The sequence below is a fragment of the Diplotaxodon limnothrissa genome, linkage group LG14 (assembly GCF_057381915.1).
Source record: "Diplotaxodon limnothrissa isolate DT_005_m linkage group LG14, D_limnothrissa_male_GT1.1, whole genome shotgun sequence".
NCBI classification, from domain to species: domain Eukaryota; kingdom Metazoa; phylum Chordata; class Actinopteri; order Cichliformes; family Cichlidae; genus Diplotaxodon; species Diplotaxodon limnothrissa.
In genome coordinates this window covers 27,421,064-27,442,182 of record NC_140609.1, presented here as the reverse complement: position 1 = coordinate 27,442,182, position 21,119 = coordinate 27,421,064, and the positions used below count along the sequence as shown (strand labels likewise).

The 21,119-nt window shown below is 41.0% G+C and overlaps 1 protein-coding gene across 1 annotated transcript; it reads left to right on the top strand.

Annotated features, from left to right (window-relative positions):
* The first annotated feature begins 8,089 nt into the window (after positions 1–8,089).
* On the top strand, positions 8,090–8,811 carry LOC146619011 (vomeronasal type-2 receptor 1-like). Its single transcript, XM_085370155.1, has 2 exons — positions 8,090–8,350; positions 8,485–8,811. Exons 1-2 carry the CDS (start codon positions 8,090–8,092, stop codon positions 8,809–8,811), a joined length of 588 nt encoding a protein of 195 aa, XP_085226281.1.
* Positions 8,812–21,119: the final 12,308 nt, after the last annotated feature.

The window sequence follows — 21,119 nt, the reverse complement described above, 5'->3', positions numbered from 1 at the left end:
GAAATCCCACAAGATCTTATGGGCGTGTCTCATTTGAATGCAGCACTACGGACAATACCTACCGTCACCATTACCATTACGTCACGGCAGCAGTGATCAATGAGTTATAAGTTGAACAGCTACAAGGAGCAGTACCCTCAATGGAGAAGGAGATTAGAGTCTAAGATCAAGGTAGCATGGAGAGAGGTTAGCCAGCTATTGGAGCTGCAGAAAGGTGCGACAAAGAAGGTGCCTAAGAAGTACAGCAAGCTGTCCATACATTTACTAAAAAGACGCAATGGTTTTTGAAAAACATTTATTCTGAACTGTGCACCACAATTTCAAAACATTTTCTGAAAGATGTAACAGTGTACATGTTCTCACTTTCATTAGAATTTTGTTTATCAAAAGGTCTGACATGGTAAATGCAAATAACAGCATTCTCATCACTTATTTCTTCAATACAATATGCATGTCCTTCATTCATCCCTTTGTGGAACTTCAACGCACTTCTGCTCTCCCCCATATTCCATCTTCACAAGCATATCCTGTGCGGAGATTGAATAAAAATTAGTTGACACTAATTAATGGCACAAATAATCCAGTAAACAATTGCAGCACAGTAAAAAAAAAAAAGGAATCCTTTTTGAGCCATTACTTGTGTAAAGTATTTTCCCAAAAGACAAAGACACAGGCAACAGGTAATACTGAACTAAATGTAAAACCTCAACCTTTTTAATTTTTACCTAAACCGTGTGCACAAAACTCTGGAGGGATCTATGCTAACGTAGAACCCAGTCAGGACGCCTGCTACTGCTGTTTGCTCGTGGTTTTTTTTTTTTATGGGAGATCATTTTCAGGCTTCAAGTAGCACCATTATACCAACATTTCACATTCTACACATTGTTTTAGGTGTATTTGACCAAAAGTTTGACTGAAAATTCACATGCAAGCTTTTTTTCAAGGCTGTGGTATTTGCCCGCAAACAATACCTTTCAGCTAGCTAAAACAGAATATTATGCTATCAGCGAGCAACATGGCTAATGCCTTTCACACAGCTTTGTCTCAACTCCAAAGAGCCACAGAAGTAAAAGCTCATAATAATAATTGAAACAATCTTTGAAAAAATGACTTACCAAGCATGGCAAACAACTCAAATATGTAGAGCAAAATGTTCTGAAACGGCTTCACTTCAGCTTCGATTGGAGCCGTGCTGGGGCCGGAGTCTGTGAATTTACTCTGTTGGTGTCATAGCCCCTGTAGGAGTTCAGAGTTAAGAGGTCAAGAGTTAATGTTTCCATTGTAACACCTCCAGATTTGACATAGAAGCACTCATTTTTAACACTCTATTTTAACTACTATCATTTTACACCTCAGAGTTACATTAAAAGAATGTGACTCTGCTTAGAGTAAAATTAACTCTACTTTTGCAAGAAGACTATTAACACCAAAACATTTAACACTTTTGAATTTGCTGTGTAGCAACATCAGGAAGAAGCAGCACAAGAAGCTTGAGAAGACAGAAGTCCTAAACACAAACTTAGCAACGGAGCATATGTTGTACAGTGTAGCAAGGAATGCTCAGCCCTCTACATTAAATGCATGGCACAACATAGAAGAGCCACGTCAACAGGACAAGACTGGGATGTCATCTGCATCTTAAAGACAAAGGTCACTCTTTCGAGGATGCCAATCTTCACATTTTGGACAGAGAAGACAGATGGTTTGAAAGAGGAGTGAAAGAAGCCATCTATGTCTACTGTAAACAACTATCTTTGAACAGAGGCAGTGGTTTACGGCATGCACTGTTTGCCATCTTTAATCCATTTTCGAGATTCCCTCCCAGACGCCTTAACGTCCTTTGGACATCAGGAAATCACATGGTAGGGTGGGGCTAGGTTTCACAGTGGGTTCACCCGAAACCTTGGCTGATTGTGATCCACACCCATTTTCACACCTTGGCTCGTGTGATTATGTAGAGGATCAACATGGGGTTCATGTCCATCTTTGGGGACACTCCCATAGGGCACGTCCCCTTAGACCTGAAGAAGCTTCTTGGATGAGAAGTGAAATGTCTTAAAGCAACTTAAAGAAGTCCAGACGCTTTTCTTTCCAAGCTCCTAGACTACAATGACCTGGACAGAGAACCTTCACAGACATACTAACATATTTGGGGGTTTGATGGGGGACATGGTTTTGTTCACTTTACTATAACCAGAACTGAGACTATAGCCAGGATCACATTAAATTAATATTAAATGTATATTGTATCATCGAGAATTTAAAACATGTTTTTTTTTGCATATTACAAACAAAGAAATGAACTTTATTTTGTTCATAGGGTTAATTATTAGAGTTGCCAACCGTCCCGTAAAAAACGGAATCGTCTCGTATTCAGAGAAAATATTACGCGTTTCGTATTGAGGTGAAAAGGAACACAGTTTGTCCCGGACTTCAGCTACAATAAAAAAGACACAAAGCTGGAGTTATTCTGTGTCTTTGCTGCACAGCTGCCTCTTCTTCTCTCATTCTCTCCCCTCCCTCTCCTGTTTCTACTTTAATCATGAAACTGATCAATGATCAGCTGATCGGCTTTTCTCTCTTGTTTATTTATCGCCCACTTTGCGCCAGAAAGAGGAAACCAGCGGATGTTGCGGTAAATAACAGCAGCACGTTTAAGCTTGATCAGCTGTTGTTAGAATTTATTTAATATTAATTTCTAGTATCAGCTGATGTTTGCTGGAGCCACAGCTGTAAACCTGCTGGTCATGATATCGGTTTGAATATGTGGTGAGTGGGAAACATGAAGATGAAACCAGGAGATGTCCTTACTGAATCATCAGAGCTGTGATGGAGAAAGAGGTTTACCTTTTAGGTGACATGAATGAGTTGAAGAGAAGTTATGAACTGTTTCTGAGAGACAAATAATAATAATAATAATAATAATAATAAATTTTATTTATGAGCGCCTTTCAAGTCACCCAAGGACACTTTACAATAGGATAAAACAATTAGTAAAACAATGGCAGAATAAGAACAATAAAATAAAGCACAAGATAAAATGAACAAACAGTGTATTCACAGTGAATATGCAGATTTGAACAGATGAGTTTTGAGTTGGGATTTAAACTGGGGGAGAGAACCAATATTTCTTATTTCAGGGGGCAGAGAATTCCACAGCCTGGGAGCAGAGCAGCTGAAAGCTCTGCTTCCCATGGTGGTGAGGCGGAAGGGAGGTACAGTAAGCTGGACAGAAGAAGAAGAACGAAGTGAACGGGCAGAACAAGTGGTGGTTAACAGGTCAGAAAGGTAAGAAGGAACGAGGTTATGAAGGGCCTTGAAGGTGAGCAGAAGAAGTTTGAAAATTATCCGGAATTTCACAGGGAGCCAGTGAAGTTCCTGAAGAACAGGGGTGATGTGCTGGTAGGAGGGGGTTCTGGTGATAATGCGAGCAGCAGAGTTCTGAACCAGTTGAAGCTTATGGAGGGATTTTTGGGGGAGACCATGCAGAAGAGAATTGCAGTAGTCAATACGGGAGGTAACAAGACTATGTACAAGAATGGACGTAGACTGGGTGGAAAGAGAAGGAAGCAATCTGTTAATGTTACGTAGATGGAAGTAGGCAGAACGGGTGAGGTTATTGATGTGTGATTTATAAGAAAGTGTACTGTCTAGGATGACACCAAGGCTCTTAACCTGAGGAGAAGGGAGAACGTGGAGTTATCAATGGTGAGTGAGAAATGGTTTGCCTTCAAAAGGTTGGATTTGGTGCCAATAAGGAGGATCTCAGTTTTATCCTCATTGAGCTTTAGAAAATTAGAGGTAAACCAGGATTTTAACTCGGATAGACATTCTGTAAGGGAAGAAGGTGGGAGGGAGGAATCAGGTTTGCAAGAGAGATATAACTGGGTGTCATCAGCAAAACAGTGAAACTGAAGATCAAATTTGCGGAAGATGGTACCTAGAGGGAGGATGTATATTATAAAGAGAAGAGGGCCTAAAACTGAGCCTTGGGGTACACCAGAGGTGACAGGGAATAGACGAGAGCGGAATGATCTTAGTTGAATAAACTGGGAACGGTCGAGGAGATATGATTGAAACCAGGCGAGGGGTGTGTCAGAGATGCCGAGAGAGGAAAGTCTGCTTAGAAGGACAGAGTGAGAAATGATGTCAAAGGCTGAGCTCAGATCTAAAAGGACGAGAATGGTGAGAAGACCAGAGTCAGCTCCGATTAAGAGATCGTTAGTGACTTTAAGTAGAGCAGTTTCGGTACTGTGACATGAGCGAAAACCAGATTGAAATCTCTCATAGATGTTATTATTAACCAGGTGTAAATGTAGTTGAGCTGCAACCACTTTTTCGAGTATCTTAGAAATGAAGGGTAGATTGGAAATCGGACGGAGGTTGTTAGGATCTAAAGAAGGTTTTTTCAGTATAGGAGTGACTAGAGCAGTCTTCAATAAGGAGGGAACGATACCGGTGGTGAGAGAAGAGTGAATGATAGCACAGATGAGTGGGAGTAAAGAAGAGAGGCAGGATTTCACAAGCCCCGTGGGCATGGGGTCAAGATGACATGTGGCAGGTTTTGATTTACATATTAACTCGGAAATATCAGATAAATCAGGAAGATGAAAAGTGGAAAACGGCTCAAAAAGGAGAAAAGGTTCTGGAGAGGGCGTAGACACAACATTTGATCTGAGTTGCTGGTGGATGTTATCGATTTTCGTAGTCCAGAACAGCATCAAGGAGTTGCATGTTTCAGAGGAATAGAAGTGCGGTGGTAAAGCGTTGGGGAGTTGAATTAGTTTGTTGAAAACTGAAAACAGAGTCCTAGCATTACCCTCATAAGAACTGATAATACCAGAGTAGAAGCTTTGTTTGGCCTTGTTAATGGAGTCTTTATACTGAAGTACATGGTATTTATAGATTTCTGAATCAACAGTTAAACCAGATTTCTTATATTTACGCTCTAGCTGCCGAGCTTTGGCCTTCAGAGCTCGAAGGTCAGAGGTAAACCAGGGAGCAGAGCGAGTGAAGGAAACAGAGTGGGTTTTTACAGGAGCCAGAGAATCAAGGACAGTGCATAGACAATTATTATAATATAACAACAAATCATCAGGAGTAGAATAGAAGTCCGGAATCTGAACATTGTCCAAACTGGTAGTGAGAATGTCCATATCAATGTTCTTGATGTTGCGGAACGAGATGAGACGGGTTGGCTTGGTAGAAGAGCAGCAGAGAGTGAAGTTAAATGAAAGGAGGAAGTGGTCAGTTATGGGGATTTCAGTAGCAGAAAGATTCGAGGGAGTAAGACCAGAACAGCAGACCAAGTCCAGGGTGTGTCCTTTAGAGTGAGTGGGGAAGTCGATAAATTGTTTAAATTCAGAGCCTTCGAGACAGGAGGAAAAGTCTCTGGTGAGCAGAAGGTCATTATTGTCCATGTGAATGTTGAAATCTCCCACCAAGATCACATTTGGGGAGAGAGATGAAAGATGGGTTAGTAAATTAGCAAAGTCACTGAGAAAGACAGGGTTAGGTTTGGGGGGGCGGTATACAGTAGCTATGATAGTGGGAATGGGTCCAGTCAGCTCACATGCAAGGACCTCTAGAGAACTAAAGGTATCAACATTAACCGGCAGGACTTTCAAGTGCTGGCGAAAAAGGATCGCGAGACCACCCCCACGACCTGAGCAGCGGGGTTTAGAAAAGTAAACAAACCCCAGAGGAGCAGATTCGTTTAGCTGAGAAAAGTCATCAGGTTGTTGCCAGGTTTCAGTTAAGCAGAAAAAGTCAAACTTACGGTCAGATAGGAGGTCTTGGATGAGAGGTCCCTTACTTGTCAATGAACGAATGTTTAGAAGACCGAAGTTGAGTGGAGTATCTTCTTTTTTGCTAATCGCGGTGGGCGCCCTGGGCAGGTGGGTTAGAGATCGATGGTTGACAGCCCGATCAGGGTTCCTGCGAGGGCGGCGAGTAGCAGACCAGAACGATTTAGTTCCATTGGAGTTATGGAAAATCCTGCGGGACCCGCGATGGATGTATCTCTGGCGAGGCTGGAAAGTGATGCCCGGGTGGTAGTGAAGCTCTGCCGGCGACGGGAGCGATAGCTGCCCGCGAAGGCGCAGGAGCTCAGCGGCTGTATAGCAGAGCAGTCCAGCCGTAGGATGGTAGACGAGCGTCAGGAGAATCCAAAATAGTGCCGACCAGCTCAGGAACATCTTGGTCCGCATCTTCGATTGTGTGGAGGAAAAGGAGCCGAGCCGGCCGGAGCAACGAACAGGTAGGCTAAAATAGCTCAAACAGTTAAGCTAGTGCCGCTCACTGAGAAGAAGACGTGAGAACACATTCAGCTGAAATAACAGAAGTTGAGGACAAGCGTTGCAATTCAATCCCAGGCAGAGATCGATCTGGTCCTGAGTGTGAATGTCCCTGTTCATTCAAATCTGAATCCAAATAATCCAATTAATCCAAATAAATCCAAATAATCGAAAAATGAACCGGTGAGTAGCGGCAGCCAGACGCGCCAGCGTTCACTCAAGCCGGAAGTTAGTCCAAATAACACCAGGATCCTTTTCTAAGTAACTGACAGCTGGTAACTGTGCAGGGGTGGGTCTAGCAAAGTGTTGCCAGGGGTCCATGTACGGAATTAAAAGGGAAAGGGGGGCACAAGGAAATACTTTCTTATTCTCATTTAAAATGTCTCACTTTTAAAAAAATAATTATCCGAGTCTTACAACAAACAATTGATAGATTGATACATATATACCATCAGAACAGTGTACATCACTGTCACATCACTGTACATCACAGTGTTTATTTTCATTCAAAGGCTTTATGATTTTCCCTATAATGGTCTAGTCAAAATGCCCGGGATGATTTTTTTTGTCCCAGTCCAGCTCTGTATGCAGCTCATCTGCAGTCTGGTGTTACCTACATCTTCCTATTCAGAAGGCAGAATTTCCGAGTTCTGAGTACAATCGAAAGCACCACGACTGCAGTTTTTGTGTTGGATGTAAAAAGCAGGCTAGGATAGAATCAGGCATGGGATTTCTCTCGTGGAAATGTGCACATTATTTTTTCCTTTCTATTGGTAGGTGGCACAGTGCACTTGTGGCAAGTAAGCAAACTAGAAGACTGGCAATCTTGCTGGGTATCCAGTTACGGAAGCAACACATTAACAAGAGAATTCTGAGTAAAACCAAAGTTACTTTCCCTAGTAACTAGTTACTCTGAAAGTAACGAGTAACTTGAAGTAACTGAGTTACTTTTGATAGAAGTAACTAGTAATGTAACTAAGTTACTAATTTAAAGAAACTTACCCAACACTGGATATGACCAGTAGAAATTATTTATGCATAGATCATAGAACATAAAGATTTAATCAAAGGCATCTCGGTAATGGGCATGTCCTCTTTAGGGGTAGAACAAAAGACTTTTGTCTTAAGACTTATAAAAACCAGTGTAAACACACTTACACCCATATACAGACACCTGACATCAAGCAGGGATGGAGATAGCAGCTCATTTTGTTAGTTTGATTATGACTTTTTGTTTGTTTCACCTGACCACAGCTCTTGCCTTGGGTGTGTCCTTAGATCCTTTCAATCAAAAGATTACACTTATAGATGATCAGGTTGATACTGCGGATTCACCTGTAAAATGCAAGCTGCAGAATAGCACTCGTCCACCTGCATTCTCAATGGATGGAGACTACATTATTGGTGGTATTTTTTCCATTCACTCCTACATTCACACAGTTGACAGTAACTACACCACCATGCCCGAGCCAGTAAGATGCAAAGGGAGGTCAGTAAGAGAGAGAAGTATGTTGTTTCTGTGTGAGGAAAAAAATACTCTAACGTTATGCTCAAGATCTATTAGTGCCTATTTTCTACTGATTTTCCATAACTGTGCGCTGAAAATAATTTCTAATGTAACCTTTGATTAAAAAAATTACAATGAATAAATGTTAAATAGCTGCAAACTGCAAATCTTCCTAGACTGTATATTCTGTTCTGTTCTGTTGTAATTTAACCTGATTCAAATTATAACAGTGACATAATTATCTGTCTCCAGCATTAATACACGTGAGCTGCGCTTTTCACGTGCAATGGTCTTTGCCATCGAACAGATTAACAACAACACAGAGCTGTTGCCTGGAATCAAACTGGGGTATCAGATCTATGATTCATGTGCATCAGTGCTTGTGACGGTGCATGTGGCATTTCAGTTTTTAAATAGCTTGGACCCTGTGTTTTACATTGGCAACAACTGCTCCCAATCTGGTATGGTGATGGCTGTTGTTGGTGAGTCTGGGTCTACACCATCCATCAGCTTGTCACGAGTCATCAGTTCTTTTAACGTTCCTCAAGTAAATATATGAATTTCTGGATAAAGTTTGACTTTAAAATATGCCTGTGCATGACTTTAACACTGCAGTACATTGTTACCCTGCTATATTAATTAATCAATTTATTCGATTTTTGTTTTGTTTTATCACTTTAGGTGAGCTACTTTGCCACATGTGCATGCTTGTCTGACAAGCAGCAGTACCCGAATTTTTTCAGGACAATCCCCAGTGACCAGTTTCAAGCTGGTGCACTAGCAAAGCTGGTAAAACAGTTTGGCTGGACTTGGATAGGTGCTGTCCGGTCAGATTCAGATTATGGAAATAATGGCATGGCATCTTTTCTACAAGCAGCACAGAAAGAGGGGATCTGTGTGGAATACTCCGTATCCTTCTATCGGTCCCACCCACAGAACAGGATCCAGAGAGTAGCAGATGTTATCCGCAGGTTTCTACATGACAGAAATGACTTGTGTGGCAATTAATTTATTATCCTAAAGATAAATATTTTATGCTGTCAAATACCACAATAATATGTTGTATATTCAAGTTTTAATATGTACTGTATGGTTGGTACTTAGCCCTCCATTCCCAATTAAAAATCTAACCACATACAAGGAGAAAATAATCCTGGAATGTGCATTAGGCTCTGCTGTAGGCTTCTGGGCTGTTCTCGGTTACATAGGCCTACTTGCTGCCTTTTGTTTTGTTTTAGCTGTCTTAGCCCGCAAATTACCTGACAATTTTAATGAAGCCAAGCTTATCACCTTCAGCATGTTGATATTCTGTGCAGTGTGGATCACCTTTATCCCAGCATATGTCAGTTCTCCTGGGAAATTCACTGTAGTTGTGGAGATTTTTGCCATTCTGGCCTCCAGCTTTGGACTAATGCTGTGTATATTTGCTCCAAAGTGTTTCATCATAATTTTTAAGCCTGAGAAGAACACCAAGAAATATGTCATGACTAAGGATAGGATTTAGAGGTTTTGCACTTAAAATGGCAACAGTAGTTTCAAAATATACACCTTCAACACAATCAGCAAATCACTTGATTTTCAGTTTTAAGTGAAATCAAATATTTACGTTAAGATTTTCAAAATGTCAATTTTTGAAACATTTACTATTTTTCAATGCAATTGATTAAGGTCAATTTTTTTTCAAGGCACAAAAATAAAAGTCACATTTCATGATAACAGTATCTTGTTCTGAGTCCTTTTTTTTAAGTTGTTTGATATTGTTTGAACCATCCCTCTGCAGATGATCAGTTAGCTGTTTTGCAACTACTCTTTTAAGAATTTTTTCGATAAAACGGAGGTTAGCCCATAATTAGCTAAGACAGCTGGATCAAGTGAACATCATATCAAGCAAGCCCTGAGTAAATGTGATTATACCATCTGTACATTTGTCAAATCTGGGAAGGCACCTAAAGAATGCTCCAGGCAAAACAGGAGAGATGAAGGACAACTGCTACCTAAGTGAAAACCCCTAAGTGCCAGGAGATTTGCCATGATTTATACATCGGGGAAATCAGACATCCTCTGGTTAAGCGGATGGCACAACACTGAAGAGCTACTTTTAATGATGAGAATTTTCACATCCTGGATAGGGAAGAACGCTGTTGGAGCGAGGAGTCAAGGAGGCCATTTATGCAAAAAGGGAAAGAGCATCTCTGAATTGAGGAGAAGGCCCAAGGTTACATTTTTCACCATCTTACAATGCTGCAATTGCAACCATTCCCCAACTCATTAGTGGGGAGTGGTCATTACCATTTGCATATTAATGATCAAGAAACTGATGTCACAGTCCTTAGCTTCGGTAACATCTGCCTCTCTGACATCAAGTTAAGGGAGTCCAGCTCTATCCCCACAACAGTACTGGCCTTTTGGTTCAGTTTACTGAGTCTGTTGGCATCTGCGATTCCTCAACCTGCTGCCCCAGCATGCAACAGCATGGCACTGGCCACAACAAACTCATAAAGCATCCTGAGCATTGCCAACACATGTTAAAAGACCTTAGCCACCTCAGAAAATAGAGACGACTCTGGCCCTCCTGTAGCATGTAGTGGTAGTTTTTAACCCAGTCTAGTTTATTGTCAATCCCTTGTGATAACCCTGTGTTGCTGAAGAAAAAGGAAATTTGAATTTCATTACACATATTTCTCTTTTAGCACTGCTAAAGGTCAGTTACACGTTCAGTACATACAGACTTAGGTGATGTAAAAGTATCTTTAGTACAATACTGAACCTGGTCATAAGTATTAGTTTATACAGTACAAGCCTACAACTATTCAGTTCAGTTAATTTTTATTTCAAACATATACATTCACCAACATTTTATAAAATCTTTCCATGGAGTTGTTTGAAAAGGAGTAGGCAGAAGTATATACTTATTTAGCCCTACCCCCTCAGGTTTACAGCCTCATCATCTAAATTTAATATCTAATATCTAATATCTAATATCTCTAATATCCTAAGAGACTGCGCATACCAGCTAGCTCCTGTGTTCACTGAGATATTCAACATCTCTTTATCTCAGTCGGTGATCCCCACATGCTTCAAAGAGTCCATCATTGTTCCTGTCCCGAAGAAACCCCACCCTGCTTCTCTCAATGACTATCGCCCTGTAGCCCTCACCTCAGTAGTGATGAAGTGTTTTGAACGCCTGGTCAGAGACTTCATCATTTCTTCACTACCAGACACACTGGACCCACTACAGTTCGCTTACCGTCCAAATCGTTCCACAGACGATGTCATCTCTCATCTCCTCCACACATCACTCACTCACTTGGACACTAGAAGGGGGAATTATGTTAAAATGCTCTTCATAGACTACAGCTCTGCATTTAACACCATAATTCCCTCCACACTCACCACCAAGCTGGAGCATCTGGGACTCAGCTTATCTATGTGTCAGTGGATCTCCAACTTCCTAACTGGCAGACCACAGGCAGTAAGGATGGGCGGACATGTCTCAGCCTCCACCACTCTCAGCACTGGAGCCCCCCAGGGGTGTGTTCTGAGCCCCCTGCTGTACTCTTTGTACACATATGACTGTGTGGCCACTACCAGCTCCACCACCATCATCAAGTTTGCTGACGACACCGTCGTGGTGGGCCTGATCTCTGATAACAACGAGACGGCCTACCTGAAGGAGATTAGGAATCTGGAGAACTGGAGGACAACCTCCTTCTAAACGTCAGTAAGACAAAGGAGTTGATAGTGGACTTCAGCACTAAGCAGGAGAGGAACTACCAGACCCCTGTCATCAACGAGTGCCCAGTGGAGAGAGTGGACAGCTTCAAATACCTCGGAGTTCACATCACGCAGGACCTGTCATGGTCCTGTCACATCAACACCGTGGTGAAAAAGGCCCGTCAGCGTCTCTACCACCTCAGACGCTTGAGAGACTTCCAACTGCCCTCCAAGGTGCTCAGGAACTTTTACTCGTGCACCATAGAGAGCATCCTGACGGGAAACATCTTAACCTGGTTTGGGAACAGCACCATGCAGGACAGACGAGCTCTACAGAGGGTTGTGCGATCAGCTGAGCGCACCATCCGCTCCGAGCTCCCTGACCTGCACTCAATCTACAGCAGGCGGTGCTGGACCAAGGCCAGGAAGATCGTGAAGGACCTCAGCCATTCCAACAACAGACTGTTCTCTCTGTTGAGGTCAGGAAAGCGATTCCACTCCCTGAAGACCAACACAGAGAGACTGAGGAGGAGCTTCTTCCCGCAGGCGATACGGTCTCTCAATCACACCACCACACAATACTGACCCACACATACAGTTCTTACACACACACTGGACATTCTGGACATTGTTTTCACTTCATCACTTAAATCACTTTAAGCATATTTGCACTGCAGAAGACATAATGTGGATTGCACAACACTGGACACTATATTCTTCATTTCCAGTTAATATTTGTACAGCTGCTGTTATTGTGTATATATTTATTTATATTTCTTCATACATTCTTATATAGTTCTATATTGTGTATTGTGTATTTTGTTGTACAGTTATTTTATTTTCAACTTCAATTTATATATTTTATCTTATTCTTTCTCAGTTAAATTTACCCTTCATTCTAATTTGTGTTGTACAGTTATTTCATTTTTAACCTTAATTTATATTTTATTCCTTCCTAGTAAAATTTACCCTTTTTAAATTTTCATATTTATTTCCCTTTTTAATTTTTCATATTTATTTCCTATCTTATTCATAGCCTTTTCCTTTTTTGTTTTCTTTAGGTCACGAGCAGTTGTCCAAGCATTTCACTGCATATCATACTGTGTATGACTGTGTACGTGACAAATAAAATTTGAATTTGAATTTGAATTTGATCAACAAAAACGTATACAATGCCTTCAACTTAGAACATAACATCACAAAAAATATTTTCTCATGTTCAACTAAAACTATATTTAGATTTGCTAATTTGCTAATTTAGGAATGCTGCACCCCTGCTCATTTATTCGTAGTCCTACTTCTTGTAGCAATGTCACATTCTATAATATTACACATGTAAAATTATGATATTATTTTATGCCATGTTATACCCCTAATTAAAGATTGTGAATTAGTATGTAGTTTTAGTTTGCATTATTCTCCTGAATTAGAAGAAGCTGATAACTATTGCATTAGTTAAACTGATTTGCATTACATTAAATTGCTGACTTGTTGTGAATGAATGATATTGTTTTATGATGCATTATATTGCTGAGTTATAAGAAATACTGTTCGCAGAAGGTTATTGTCTAATTTGTCTGAGTAGAAGAGAACAGAGTGTGCTGGAGTTTTCTGCCCCATTTCAGCAGGAGCAGATAAACAGGGAGCCAAGGTCGTAGCTCAGGCGCTGTGTGAGAGAGAGCATGTGAATGTTTAGGCTTTTTATGATAAGGTGGAGGCACCAGAGGCTATAAAAGTTTGAGCAATGCTCCACCATTTTGAGATTTTGAGGCTGTCTGCATCAGTGTCCATCTCCCACGTGTGTGATCATTAAATCATCGTTTGACTCAACCCGGCCGGACCAGTGTTGTTATTGTGGTTTTTTCTCTTGTCTCCATCCCCAATATTTTGAACCTTAACAGCTTGGGGGCTCGTCCGGGATGTATTGGGGTGGAATTTAAAAGTTTGGACGGTCCGAGGTTGTCGAACGGACAGGCACGAGCCAGTGGTCTGATGTGAGTGGACAAAAGCCGGCTTATCTAAAGGTAAGGCACTACCTGTTGAATTATTTCCAAAATGTGCCAAATTGGATATGACTAAATTAAAGTCTACTCACTGAAATTACTGGTAGAGTGTCTGTTTTGATTTTGATGAGAATCACCGTGTGTTATGCAGTTAAAGTTGCTTAAGAGTAAAATAAAGAAAATATTGTTTTTAAGAAGTGCAAATTAAAATGTACCATTACACTCAGAGGATCAATATGAAGCTTGATATTTGTTAATTTTGAATGAAGTACATGACTGGTGACTGTTCTGTCCTGAGCTTTTGTTTTTACAGCACCCGCTTGATCACACCAACAGTTTCTCGCCACCGAAGAGGGGTACTTGAAAAAAATAAAGAAAGGGGTTGGTGTGACCAAGGTGTGGTTTGGCTTGTTGTATGTATATTTGAGATCATATGGCTCTGGATGGACCGGTTACCAGGGCATGGAAGGAGGACAGACTCATTAAAGGAGGAGAAGGAACTTGCTGGGATTGGAGATCCTCTGGGTGAGTGGTTGATTAAAAGCATGCATAAAATAGAAGTTATCTGTTGTTATTGATTGGTAATAGATTGATAATTGGCCACATTTACAGCTGTATTGACTTGTTGTGGACGTAGTCGACTTCAGGTTTAAGCACTCTAATTAACAGGTTGAAAATAGTGATATTAAAGGAAGAGTATGCAGCGCCACCCTGTCAGACGCCAGTGATGGTGGAGCTCACTGATGAATCAGGTGAGCTGGATTCATGGCTGATTCAAAACTAAGATCCCCCTGCTGTGGTCAGTAAGGGGAGAAAAGGGGGAAATAAAATCAAGAATTAAAGAGGCATTTATAAACGTTTAGGTGTCAAGTGAAACGGGACAAAAGGGGGTGTTATACTGTTATTTTCAATGTCAGCATTATTATTGTATGAGAATCATGCAACAAGCATTGCATCGATGATCATTTATTGAAGCTTTTGACCTTATACTAACATCTGTGTTCCTGTGATTGTTATAACTTCTGATGAATCTTCCATTTACAGGTGTTAGGATAATGATATAATTTTTCATTGCAGGTGTAACCATGATCATTTTTATACATATTGCAACTTGTTGCTCATTGTAGAGTTGTGCTCAAGTTAATAAGGGTTAAAAGCTACAGTCAGCGCGAATGTCTGACTGATCTATTGAGGGGAAAGGCTTCGAGCATAGAAGGCCGCACGCGCTTACAAAACACTGATATCATGTTATTCTTTGTGATCTTTTCTTAAATTATGTCTTTAAGGTTAGTTTAAATAGTGGCAGTTAATTAAACGAGATTTATTAAAATATTAAATACCTGAGTCAGAACGTTACACGCGGATCACCTTAAGAGTCTGGGAAACTTTGTAGCTGCCTAACTTTTTTTTTGAATGTTCTAGCTCCGTTGATTTGACACATTGGAATGTGTCAAAAAAGGGGGGAAAGTTGAGCTTTAACATCAAACCAGGATTATTTGAACATTTTATAACTTCATTTGTGTCTTTAATACCTTAGGAATGGTAAAGCTTAAGCTAATAGCGGTCCGAGAAGACGGACCTTTTAGAGAATCAGTGAAAAAGCATAAACTATCACTTTCATGTTTAATCATTACTCATTGAAATGAACTGAATAGCGTTTAGAAGATTTGTTAATTTTTTGTCTTTTGTCAAAAAGAGTGGTTTCAATAATTTTCAGACACACCTTGCAAATGTGCTTATAACGAGTTGGCACTCGGCCTTTTGAAGGTCAGAAGCTTCGTTCGGCGTGACTGTCCGGACTGATAAAGTGTAAGAAATGCCTTGAGTGCGGAGGGCTAAATGCAAACATGCTTACACACACATAAGATATGATTAGAATAAGTCCCTGGGACATTCTGAATGTTTTAGACCAATTCTGAATCACTAGAAGGTCAGTAGATAAGAACATTAGATTATTAGGGTTAGGAAGAGAGGTGTTTTGGTTTTCTGTCTCTTACAGAGAAAGGAACAGACACCAGACGAGGTCACAGAGATGCGAGGATCCTCCGTAGCAGAGTCAGACACAGTGACTGCCGAGACATCAACTGGGTCCAAGGGTCATGGCGTTTGGGCTCCAGCTAGTCACCACAAAAGGATGGATCCCATAAACACAGCAATAACCATGAAGGGGTTGGCGGAAATCCGGGAACACCAGACCAACGAAGTTCGAGAGGCTTTTGGGCAAAAAGGGGACACCTTCCTGTTCCTTTTTCTGGAGAATACACAGATCGTTGTTTGAAATCGGAGCAGAATAATCCCCTGATCTGTGTTACGACTGAAGGGTTGTCTAACCCCTAAGGTTGAAGAATTAAGAGCAGAGGATCACCCAACTGGACGACACTGGTAGCTGCAGCAATAAAATAAAGGTTAAGAGCTCTTCGGACAGAGGTTCTAGTCTACGTCTGAATGGTATAAGGGAACACCAAATAAAGCTGTGGGAGAACAGGGGAGTGTCATCTGGACCTGCTATCCTTGTAGTAATAGTTTGTCTTGCACCTGACTTGCGCAAACACAGAGATCATCTTACATATGGTTTGCCCGTCAGGGGGACAAAGGACCTCAGGAGTGAGAAGAGATGAACCCGGCCACACTGGGCTACAGGGTGTTTGTGAGGTCATTATTCTAATGACCTCATCAGGGGGAATTGTAAAATTATGATATTATTTTATGCCATGTTATACCCCTAATTAAAGATTGTGAATTAGTATGTAGTTTTAGTTTGCATTATTCTCCTGAATTAGAAGAAGCTGATAACTATTGCATTAGTTAAACTGATTTGCATTACATTAAATTGCTGACTTGTTGTGAATGAATGATATTGTTTTATGATGCATTATATTGCTGAGTTATAAGAAATACTGTTCGCAGAAGGTTATTGTCTAATTTGTCTGAGTAGAAGAGAACAGAGTGTGCTGGAGTTTTCTGCCCCATTTCAGCAGGAGCAGATAAACAGGGAGCCAAGGTCGTAGCTCAGGCGCTGTGTGAGAGAGAGCATGTGAATGTTTAGGCTTTTTATGATAAGGTGGAGGCACCAGAGGCTATAAAAGTTTGAGCAATGCTCCACCATTTTGAGATTTTGAGGCTGTCTGCATCAGTGTCCATCTCCCACGTGTGTGATCATTAAATCATCGTTTGACTCAACCCGGCCGGACCAGTGTTGTTATTGTGGTTTTTTCTCTTGTCTCCATCCCCAATATTTTGAACCTTAACACACATTATAATATTACACATCTGAAACACAAGCTGATACAAGAGCCTCTGTAACATTTTCATTCTATATATGAAGACTTTCATTCAGTATATTTGTGGTTAATTTCATATATTTCAGTTTCATTCAATATATTCAAGGTACATTCTATAAAACAAAGGGGGGTAAACGCACCACAGTTTTGAGCCGAACCAGACAGAGAAGCCGAACCAGACCCTCAAGCTGCTGGCCATCAAAGTTAGAGCTTTTTACCTTCCGAGGGAGTTCAGTTCAGTTCTCCTTTCAGTTGTTTACATCCCTCCAAATGCTGATAAAGCTACAGCTATGGATGAACTGTATGACGTCATTATTGGACTTGAGAACAAAAATTCTGAAGCTGTTTTTATTGTGCTGGGAGACTTCAACAGAGCCAACATAAAGAAAGTTGATGGCAGCTGATGGCAACATCAGTGAACTCACAGACTCTGTCACTGGATATATTGAAAAATGCATGGACGATATCATCACCAAAACCAAAGTCTGCAAATATCCAAATTAGAAACCCTGGGTAAATAAAGACATCCGTGTTAAGCTCAATGTGCCGACCTCTGTCTTTAACTCAGGGGATGCTGATGCATATAAAGCAGCCGGGTATGACCTTCAAAAGTCCATAAAAAAAGGCCAGAAAGGACTACAGGGACAAAGTGGAGTCCAGTTACCACAGCTTTGACACCAGGTGACTATGGAATGGACTGCGCTGCATCACTGACTACAAGAAGGAAAGCAGGCAGTGTTTAGCCCACCCCGTCTCTTGCTGATGAGGCAACAAAGAACACATCCTCTACCCTCAGGAAGACAGTGAGGCTGTAACTCTAACACTCAAAACAGAAAATGTGAGATGGTCTTTCAAAAAGGTCAATCCTCACAAAGCTCTGGGAGCAGACGACATCCCAGACCAGGTTCTCAGAGTGTGCACCAACAAGCTGTTCACCAATATCTTCAACCTCTCCTTGAGGCAGTCAGTGGTCCCCTGTCTGAATGACCACGGTCCTATTGCACTGACATCTGTCATCACGAAGTGCCTTGAGTGGCTAGTCATAGGTCACATCTGCTCCTCCCTCCCTGACATCTGGACCCTCTTCAGGGATCTGCCTATCGAACAAACAGAGCCACTGAGGATTCCATCTCCCTGACAATGCACACTGCCCTCACTCACCTGGAAAAAGGGAATACATATGCAAGAATGCTCTTCATCGACTACAGTTCAGCATTTAACGCCATCATCCCATCAAAACTTGCCTTGAAGCTCATCGACCTTGGGCTGGGAACACCAGTCTGCAGATGGATTCTGAACTTCCACACAAACAGGCCCCAGGTTGTGAGAGTTGGTAAGCACACCACCTCATCACTCATCCTAAACACAGGAATGCCATATGGATGTGTGCTTAGCCCCCTCCTATATTCCTTGTTCACGCATGACTGTGTTGCTAAACATAAGTCCAACACCATTATTAAGTGTGCGGATGACACAACCATCATAGGCCTCATCACAGACAATGACCTGTCTCTCGAAGTCAGCAAAACAAGAGAAATGATAGTGGACTACCAGAAACGATCAGTCGGGGAACACGAGCCCATCCACATCAACGGTGTCATGGTCGAAAGGATAAGCAACTTCAAATTTCTTGGAGTCAACATCACCGAGGATCTCTCCTGGACCCTTCACACAGACACTGCAATCAGGAAAGCTTGCCAGCGATTCTACTTTCTGAGGAGGCAGTTTGGCCTAAATGCCAACATCACCTCAAATTTCTACAGGTGTGCGATCGAGAGCTTGCTAACGAGCTGCATTACAGTTTGGTATGGAAGCTGCTCTGCCAGCAGCCATAAATTACTACAGAGGGTGGTGAAAGCTGCAGAGCACATAACTGGCATGAGGCTTTCCTGCCATTCAGGACATTTATCTTCAACAGTGCCTCGGTAAAGCACACAGCATCATCAAGGACCACAGCCACCCAGCACATCAGCTGTTCTCCTTGTTACCGTCTGGCAGACGTTACAGGAGTCTGTCTGCTCGGACTACAAGACCCAACAACAGCTTTTACCATCAAGCCATTCGAAACCTCAATTACAACACTTAAACACACACACATCACACTTCACAGGATGCACACAGAAGCTGTGCTACAATTTCACAAGTTCATACTGCACTTTGCATTGGTCACTCCATTTTTAATAGTTTTTAAATAAAAATAAAAACTCTTACTCTGTGCAACAGTATACTAACTACCATATGTATATACAGTGGGGCAAAAAAGTATTTAGCCAGCCACCGATTGTGCAAGTTCCCCCACCTAAAATGATGACAGAGGTCAGTAATTTGCACCAGAGGTACACTGCAACTGTGAGAGACAGAATGTGAAAAAAAAATCCATGAATCCACATGGTAGGATTTGTAAAGAATTTATTCGTAAATCAAGGTGGAAAATAAGTATTTGGTCAATAACAAAAATACAACTCAATACTTTGTAACATAACCTTTGTTGGCAATAACAGAGGTCAAACGTTTACTATAGGTCTTTACCAGGTTTGCACACACAGTAGCTGGTATTTTGGCCCATTCCTCCATGCAGATCTTCTCGAGAGCAGTGATGTTTTGGGGCTGTCGCCGAGCAACACGGACTTTCAACTCCCGCCACAGATTTTCTATGGGGTTGAGGTCTGGAGACTGGCTAGGCCACTCCAGGACTTTCAAATGCTTCTTACGGAGCCACTCCTTTGTTGCCCGGGCGGTGTGTTTTGGATCATTGTCATGTTGGAAGACCCAGCCTCGTTTCATCTTCAAAGTTCTCACTGATGGAAGGAGGTTTTGGCTCAAAATCTCACGATACATGGCCCCATTCATTCTGTCCTTAACACGGATCAGTCGTCCTGTCCCCTTGGCAGAAAAACAGCCCCATAGCATGATGTTTCCACCCCCATGCTTCACAGTAGGTATGGTGTTCTTGGGATGCAACTCAGTATTCTTCTTCCTCCAAACACGACGAGTTGAGTTTATACCAAAAAGTTCTACTTTGGTTTCATCTGACCACATGACATTCTTACAGAAGACGTTACAGGTCTGTGATAGCCAGAGATTTTCCTTGTTTGAGGTGACCAAATACTTATTTTCCACCCTAATTTACGAATAAATTCTTTACAAATCCTACCATGTGAATTCATGGATTTTTTTTTCACATTCTGTCTCTCACAGTTGAAGTGTACCTCTGGTGCAAATTACTGACCTCTGTCATCATTTTAGTGGGGGAACTTGCACAATCGGTGGCTGACTAAATACTTTTTTGCCCCACTGTACATATGTAATATTTCTTACTGTATTATACTGCTGAGTGACATCTGAGTCTTCTGCTCGTCTAACTAACATATGACTTGCAAATAAAACTGAAACTGAACTGAAACTGATATATTCAAGTTTGTTCAATATATTCATATTTTTATTAATGTATTAATTTCTGTAACTGTGAGACACCTGCTGCTGCCTATCTTGGCCAGGTCTCCCTTGAAAAAGAGGTTTTTAATCTCAATGGGATTTTCCTCGTTAAATAAAGGTTAATAAATAATGTATTCAGACTTTCATTCTATATAGTCAAGTTTCATTCAATACATTCACAGTTTCTTTTCTATATTTGAGATTCATTTAATATATTTGAGGTTTATTTAAAATAGTTAAGGTTATACTTTAAGATAAAAAAAACTAAATACTTAATATAAAAATACTATCACATAATTATAATCTAACAGTAATAGTAATAGCTAGTAATGTAAGCACAATAATCAAATCCATTGGTTGTCTATTATTATTATTACTTTTGGTAATTACATTGAAATTACTTGTTCTCACATAGTAATTTCATATTTGTTTCTACAATACCTTAAGTTTACATGATATTTTCAACACCTTAGATGTTGTAAAATATAGATCATAGAATATTATGACTTTCTCAAAGACCACTGTAACACCATGTCATGATGAACACGTAGCATAGCCTTTGAATAACTATATAAATGAGTGAAAACACACCCATAACAGATGCCTGACATCAGGCGGGATGGAGCTGTCAGCTGTATTTATTTGTCTGAAATTATATCTGTATTTAGTTGAGCTGAAATCAGCTCTTGCCTTAGATCTATATCTAGATGGTCTGGATCAAATGCCTACAGAGGCTCAGGATAGATCTGTGGCTTCTTCTGTGAAATGTAAGCTGCAGGGTAGCACTCGTATCCCTGCATTCTCAATGGATGGGGACTATGTTATTGGTGGTGTTTTCTCTATTCACTACTTCATGCAAACAGTAAACCATAACTACACTACC